Consider the following 8320-nt stretch of genomic DNA (forward strand, 5'->3'; position numbering starts at 1 on the left):
TTATAAAACTCTTATAGAGTCTTTATAGAGTTCTTATAAGAGTCGCTATCAATTACTAGTATAATTAGATCTTTTTATTTTTAAAATATAATTAAATTTAAAGATAATTAAATAGATATAAAGTTTATATTAGATAAAAAACTTAAAAGCTCTTTATATTCTTTATTAATTAAGTATTCGATTATTAATTCGATAACTCGATATTATAGTAATTAATAATAGTAATATAAATATTAAGAAATAATTCTAAGTAAAATTAAATATATAAATAATATATATATAGTATAATAATTCTATAAATATAGATCTATAGTAAAAGAAGTCTCTATAGTATTAAGATTTTAGATTTAATCGAGACGTTTAATAAAGAAATTCGTAATAATAAAGATATTTCGCTTTAATCTATTTAATTAATTAGTATATATAAAAGAATAAGATAGAGCTAAGCTAGAAAATCTTAAATTTATATATATAGTTAATTATAAATTCGATAGATCTACGCTTTTTAATTAGACATCGCGGGTAAATAAATTAACGTTCGTAATTATTAAAATCTCTTTTTCTATCTTTAATTCTTTTATAACTTTACTATTTTCTATTAAAATTTTTAAATCTTTTTTTCAAATTATAGATCGCAATTTACGCTTTCTATATATAAAACTATTTTCAAATTTAATCTTCTAATTCTTCAAAGATAAGAAATTCAAATATCGCTTATTAAAAATCGCTTATTAAAGATTAAAAGGAATGATTATGAATTTAATTTATAGGCCTTTACTCGTATAATTATATTTTAATTAAAAAATAAGAGTTATTATTTATATACGATATATCTTATTTCTTTTATAATAATATTATTTCTATTTTTATTATAAATTTAATTTATAGGCCTTTACTCGTATAATTATATTTTAATTAAAAAATAAGAGTTATTTTTTATATACGATATATCTTATTTCTTTTATAATAATACGAGTAAAGGCCTATAAATTAAATTTATAATTATTTTTTTAATTAGAACTATCGAGTAAGTAGATAAGCGATCTTTAATAAGCGAACTTTAATAAGCGATATTTGAATTTCTTATACTTTAATAATTATAGCACTAAATTTAACAATTCTTTTTTTTTCTAAAAGCCTATATTTCAAATAATGTATATCTGATTAGGGCTATTCGACTGTCGAGCGAACTTTAATAAGCGATATTTGAATTCCTTACGCTTTAATAATTATAAGACTAAATTTCGAAATTCTTAAAAATTCGAAAAGCACAAATAGCGTTTCAAAATTTTTAAAAAAAAATTTAAAATTTTAATAGAAAACAAAAAAGTTATTCTATATGTTAATAATATACATCTATTTTTTTAATAAGGGAGGCGCGGGAGGGCGAGATTTTAATAGTTGCGAACGCTAATTTATTTACCCGCGATAAGTTAGCCGGTCTAGCTAAAAGGCGTAATAACCCCGAATTAATAATTGACTGCATATACAAATTCAAGGTTTTCTAGTTCAGCCTTACCTTATTCTTTCATACGAGTAAAGGCCTATGAATTAAATTCATAACCGTTTTTTTTGATCAGGGCTGTCGAGTAAATTTGGTGAGCGGTCTTTGGTGAGCGGTCTTTGGTGAGCGGTCTTTGGTGAGCGGTCTTTGGTGAGCGGTCTTTGGTGAGCGGTCTTTGGTGAGCGATCTTTGGTGAGCGATATTTGAATGCCTTGCCTTTTAATAATTATAAGATTAAATTTCGAAATTCTTAAAGCATTCAAAAGCGCAATCTACGCTCTATAATTTAAAAAAATAATCTCAAAATTTTAATAGAAAATAGTAAAGTTTTTAAAGGGTTAAAAGTAGAATAAGAGATTTTGATAGTTACGGACGCTAATTTATTTACCCGCGATAACTTAGCCGATCTAATTAAAGAGCGTAGTAATTCTAAATTTATAATTAGCTATATATATAAATTCAAGATTTTCTAATTTAGCTCTATCTTATTCTATTATATATACTAATATATTAATTATTTTTATTTCTAGATTTAATATTCTATAAATAGAATTAATATTATTTAAAGTATTTAATTAATTAATTAATTAATATAATAAAACTTTTAGTTAATTAAATACTTAATCTCTAATATTCTAATTTAATAATTAAAGATAATAGTAATAAGATTTTTGGAAAAGATATAACTATTATATAATAAGTATAACTTATAATTTAAAGATTTATAAAGCTTAAAAAGTATTATCGAGTTATTCTAAAATAAATAAAATAAATATTTAATATTATAATAATATTACTAGACGATATAATATTATAATAAAGCTTCTCTTTATTCTTTAAATACTTAATTAATAAATTAACTAATTTATAAATAATATATTAAATAAATACTCTATAATTTAAATTTATAATCTATTAAAAGTAATAGATAAAATATTTAATTAATTAGATTTAACTATAGAGAGTATTACGAATATATATATTATTAAATCTCGATAGATTTTTCTCGTCTTAATAAATCTTTTAACTTAATTAAATAATATATTTTAATAGAGATATTAAAATTATATTTAAAAGTAAGAATATAAGCTAAATAGTTATTTACGTAAAAAACGTAAAAAACTATAATATATAACTCTCTTAATTTATCTATTAATATAGATAATTCTAGATATATAGAATTATTAAGTTTCTAAGAAGAGTCTCTTCGATAGAAGTTCTCGAAGAGCCTTCGAAGAGAGTTAGATTTAGAGAATCTTCGTCTAGAATTACTTAAATACTTTAAATTACTTTAATTATTTAAGAACTCTCTAAGAGCTCTCTAATTATTACTATCGAATGATTATCGAAGTAGACTCGAAATCTTTATTTATAGTATTTCGAATTTACTTCGATAGCTTATTCGATAGTATCTCTCGAAGAGCTTTTAGAGAGTTCTCGAAGAATTAGAGCTTTCCACCACAGTACTCCACTCCCGGAGCTCCGAAAGCAGTTTAGATAGTAATGAATTAGGGTTACATTGACTGAGACGGTCATCCATGACCGCAGTCCGCAAACCACCCAAGTAACACTGATCTTGCTACCATGTCCGCAAGACTCTATGATTGCGAAGATCCTCACGCGTTGTTGTTTCAGGCTTTCAATTTGTAGCTCCCGAAATCACCAATTTGAAGCTTGAGGTCTTCCCCAGGGTCCACGTACTTCTATGCCGGGCTCGATAGGATGCTCCAAACCACGCTGACCCGATCCTTGTAATGGAGGGGCGAAAATCGTCAAAAAAGACCAGGTCCTACGGAGGAGCTCCTAGAAGCTTGCTAACATCTCAGAACCCACCAAGTCCAAGCTCACTGGCGCGTCCATTGTACAGAGAGCGCGTAAAATCTGCACCCTTGGGAGTACCTCAAAGTGAAGAGCAACAGCGGCAAAGGACTTCCCAACAGACGTCCGCAGGCAAGACCAGGAGGGAAAGTCAGACTTCGGAACCTGGCTCAAGGCTTTGGGGGCCGCTTTCAGCTCCAATCTCGAACGAATCTGCAGGGCATGTACAGCGCCACGGCAGCAATGGCCGCGTAAAGATGTCCTAAACTTGATAAAAGATGAGCGAGTTTGCTGACCCTTGTGCGAAGGCTGGGGGTGTTCATGAAGTTACCCTTGCGGTACTGGGTGCTCCAGCCGTCGGAAAGTCGACTTTTGTGCGTTCTTCGTTAGATCTCAAAAAGGCGTCCACATCACCCGTTTCCAGCAAAAAGGTATCTCTGGAGGGTAAAATATCAGTTGTTAGACTGCTTGAGTTGGGCTTCGGAGATGTGGAAATCACGGCGAATCAGAATGTACTCTGGCCTACGAAAGTTGGAGACCATAACACGCCGATCATTGATGGAGTGTTGGCTCTGTACAATGTCATGGACCAGGGTAGTATATTTCACATCCCAGCATTACTAAGTGAGTCTTTCGGGCGTCGGCAGTCCTTCCTTCCAAGTGACACAGTGAAGAGATGGGAATCAGCTCCAGGTGCTCCAGGGATGATGGGTCAGAAATAAGCAGTAGCTTACATTACACGCCGTCTCTAGAAGCGTTGTCCAAAGACGGTATTCCCACGGTACTCGTATCTGCCAAGTCTGATAGTCCACGCGGATCCTGGGAGGTGGATCATGACATGGTACAGGAGCTTTGCAGTCCTGGCACGGGGATCGAGTCTTTTCCGGTCTCCTTATCTGCACCTGAGACACACAAAAGATGCATCTCTATCATTTTGCGTAATATCATGTTGAAAAGGCGCGGTGAGTTTCTTCCTTCACTTGCTTAGACCATCTTTATAGGTCTGCTTCGAATCACCGTGACATGTGATGATACCGTATGGCATGACTAATTAGGTCAAAAGAATCCCACACATTAAAGTGCCCTACACGATCTCGGGCTTTAACAACCACACATACTACAATTATTAGCGATACACGCCACTCGTTACATCCGGCTCGCGCAAAGAGCAAGCATGGCCGAGCTGCTTCCGAAGTGTCGAATTCTGTGGCGCGAAATATGGACCCAGTCGCACTATTGTCACCATTACCCAGGACCACCACGACCATCGACTCTCAGGCCGGATCCTCGAGAAGAGCAACAAGTACTGGCAGAGACTCAGAAGTATTTCCTCGTAGCGACCGGTCACGCGACTCACGAAAGTCCTCAGACGACAGCGGTGATGAACTTGTGTCGCCTATTAGGGGCATGGAAGATCTAGATCCAGGAGATCTTCCTCCAAATCATTTCGATGTACCAATCAAGGGTCAGGCTTCGGATACATCAAACATTATTTCGGATCCCCTCCAAGGTAGCCGCGGCGGCCAAGGAAGCAGCGTAGCAGCTAAAGATCTCCTCAGCGCTCAGAACAGCAAATATGCAGAGACGGAAGATGACGACGCCAAGGATCTAGGGGTCACTTTCGAAGATTTAGTGGATAGGCTTTTGGCACAGCCTATGTCGAAATCAGATTCGAAATTTGCAGCCATCTTCTTGTGTTTATATCGGAAGTTCGCTCCGCCTTCTTCATTGATCAAGGCCATTGTCCATCGCTTCGAGGGTTTGAATGACCGGGACCTTCCCCATCTAAACCGAAAGACTTCGCAGCTGAGGTATCTCAACATTCTTAGGGATTGGGCCTCGGATTACCCCGGTGACTTTGCTCACCCTCTGACCCGTCGGCTGGTTACAATTTTTGTGCAGGGTTTGGCGGCGTTTCCAGAGTACGCCATCCCTAGCAAAGAGATAAGCCCACATTTGGATGTGGTTGCAGATGATGATGACACCCAATGGGCATGCTCTGACAAAAGTAGAAGTCGTGCAAACACGACGGAAAGCTTTCTGACCATGTCTTCTGTTCAAAGCGCGGCCTCGACGCTCAACGCAGATTCTCCCACGCTTACAGCAGACTCGTCTACGGAAGACGTCGTCGAACACATAGGACCAGAGAAAGCTCAGCCTGCTAGGATCTCAGGGCCACCATCATTCGTGCCTAGCAATAGTAGATCAGAAAGCCAATCTAACGGCTCGTTCCAGACACTCCTCAACACACTGGAAAATGCCCAGCGCCAAGCACAGCTCCTGACTCCAATACCTCGGAATTCGCTCACAAAGGTCCAGTGGCATCAATTCATGGAAATTCCGGAAGAGAAAATTGCCCGAGAACTCACACGTATTGACTGGGTCATGTATTGTTCTATCAGACCACGCGATCTTATAAGACACGTGAGTCTTGCGATTGACCAAAAGGAGAAGTGCAAGAGCCTCGAGCACTTCAATAGAATGATACACCAATTCAATCACGTCGCCTTCTGGGTCGCCAATGTCATACTTCTTCGCGACAAGCCGAAGCACAGAGCAAGAGCCCTGGAGAAGTTTATGAGTATAGCATGGAAATTGCGTTACCTGAATAATTACAATTCTCTTGGAGCAGTGATCTCTGGGATAAATAGCATAGCGGTGCATCGGTTAGCGCAGACCAGAGAGCTTATCCCAGCACCGGCGCAGAAACAGTTTATGCGCCTCGAAATACTCATGGGATCCCAAAAGAGTCACTCTGCATATCGCTTAGCTTGGACCAATACTCCAACTCAGCGCATCCCATTTCTCCCGCTTCATCTACGAGATCTTGTTCTTGCTGAGCAAGGCAACCGAACATACGTCGTCGGTGCAGAAGGCGAGCGCATCAATTGGAAAAAGTTTGAGATCATGGGGGAGGTGATCATAGGCATTCAGAAAAGTCAAGAGGTCCCATATCCAACGATCAACAAGAATGAAGAGGTGCAGCGGTTAGTCCTCGATGGACGGTTTTGCGAGGATGAAGATGTAAGCCTGATATTTTCTGCTCCTCTTCTGCTAAGCCAATGCTTATGTCCTGAGCGTTGAGTTGCCCAACTTTGCAAGACTTGTTATTTCATTGAACAACTTGCAGATGCCTGCATCCTTTGGAATCTGAGGCTGACCTGGAAGCTTCAAGGAGCTTTATGAGCGCAGCATACAACTAGAGGGGCAAGGTCTCGGAGAAAGCACCAAGAAAAAATTCAATTGGTTCCAACGGTGAAAGTCGCACGAACTATGATTTGTCAAGCTATTTGCTGTGAGCAGCACTTGATCCTGACCGCGACGAGCAGGATGTGAGTCAGGTCATGGGACGATGACGAATGGGAGTAGCACTGGCAAGAGCGCGAATTATCATGTGTACATGAAGTGTCTGCTTTTACAGAAATTTAGCGAGGCGTCCGCGGCGTGAGATGCCTTGTTCAATTTCGTGGACAAGGGTTTATCGAATGTCGTGAGTCGATTTAATCATGCAGAACAGATGAAGTCATCATCGAAGCTTGATTGATGAGGCTGATGCCTTCCTTGCCTTGCCAACTGCGGACTTTTGAGACTGGTAGTACAAGCGTGCACAGGGATCAGCCTCACCGCTATATCCACCGATGCCTTCCCACCCACTAAGTTCTTATGGACGTATGTCCAGCCTCTACCCCAGGCACGCTGCCTGGAGAATTTGCTATTGTTGGGGTACAAATCTTTTGAGCATTGACATGGTCAACTGCTTTCTACGAGCATTTCTGTCAAGCTGCAGGCAATCTAGTTGTCGAGCGTTTGGCTTCGAAATGGCTTGTAACAAGCTTGGAGAATTCTCTCAATCCATCTCCATCTTCACCTTTGAGATGCCTCAGTATTCTTAACCGGTTGATGCCAGACTTGATCCCTTTCTGTCGAGACCACGTTTCCGCTGTTCTACCGTCACGACCCCGTCTCCTGTTTCTTCCTCGTCCAGCTCCTCGATCACCACGATCATTGCTGAATGATTGGTCGTTCAACTGATCATCCCGAGGTTCGGTTGCGGCTTCGTATATCTCTTTGAGCTGATCTTGTAGTTGAGGATACCGAGTGTATAGTATTTGAAGATTGGCAGATGACTCAAGAGAAGACGGTGAACATGTTTCAAATGAAGGCCCACCGCCATGAACATGAGAATTTGGCGCGCCGGTGAATGCTACTGCTGCTGGGGGCTTTGGTGGCAAGCCATTCGGAACCAACTGAGTTGCGACGAGGGATAGTAAACCAGCGTGAATGATCTGGTGTCTCTTGTAGCACTCAATAGAGCAGCTTTGAGGTTTCAGCCTGTGTGATCGCACAAAAATGATCCCATGTACGTACTATTGTAGTTGACACGACGGGCATTTATACCTAGCCATGTGGGTGTCACATACTCCACAATTGACCGACATTGCTCAGGGATATCAGCCAGACAAGCAACAAGCCCTTGAATACCAAGCTAGCTGGAGTAGGGATGCGGATTTATCATACGACACGTGACGTTAGGTTAGACCTCCCTTATTATCAGTATACGAGTACGGAGGGTGGCACCAAAAGTCCTGCACATGCGCTAAATCTCTTGGCATGCTTGGCATTTTGATAAATCTGACCTTTTTCTTGAATAGCTTTATTTTTCTAGTGATGATGCTTTATATAGCTACGTATATACTTATTTACTTACTTCGTAGAGTTATAAGATCGTATATTACCTTTTTTACGACCTTCTCTATACTTATTATCGCTCTTAAGATGAATAACCTTCGCAATATATCTCGATATTTACTCTATTTACTTCTAAATCCTCTTTTATATAAGCTCGTAATTTTAGTAATATAATTATTATTTCTTAATATCTTTATAAGTTCTTAATATATCTTTTCGAATAATTTAACGCTTTATTTATAGTTAATAAAGCTTAATTATATTAAGATCCGAAGAGTTATCGTATTAGAGTATTCGAATAATATTTAT

The 8320-nt window shown here is 38.1% G+C and overlaps 2 protein-coding genes across 2 annotated transcripts; one reads left to right on the plus strand and one right to left on the minus strand.

Annotated features, from left to right (window-relative positions):
- Nucleotides 1-3258: 3258 nt before the first annotated feature.
- HO173_004101 (uncharacterized protein) lies at nucleotides 3259-6581 on the plus strand (the record flags this gene model as incomplete). Its single annotated transcript, XM_037306025.1, has 5 exons — nucleotides 3259-3573; nucleotides 3631-3946; nucleotides 4075-4284; nucleotides 4386-6346; nucleotides 6498-6581. The coding sequence occupies 5 exons, from the start codon at nucleotides 3259-3261 to the stop codon at nucleotides 6579-6581; spliced, it is 2886 nt and encodes a 961-aa protein (XP_037167218.1).
- Nucleotides 6582-7098: 517 nt separating this feature from the next.
- Nucleotides 7099-7728, minus strand: HO173_004102 (uncharacterized protein; the record flags this gene model as incomplete). Its single annotated transcript, XM_037306026.1, has 2 exons — nucleotides 7099-7639; nucleotides 7691-7728. The coding sequence occupies 2 exons, from the start codon at nucleotides 7726-7728 to the stop codon at nucleotides 7099-7101; spliced, it is 579 nt and encodes a 192-aa protein (XP_037167219.1).
- Nucleotides 7729-8320: the final 592 nt, after the last annotated feature.

Source organism: Letharia columbiana (assembly GCF_014066305.1).
Source record: "Letharia columbiana isolate WasteWater2 chromosome Unknown Sc0000010_s0, whole genome shotgun sequence".
Taxonomy (NCBI): domain Eukaryota; kingdom Fungi; phylum Ascomycota; class Lecanoromycetes; order Lecanorales; family Parmeliaceae; genus Letharia; species Letharia columbiana.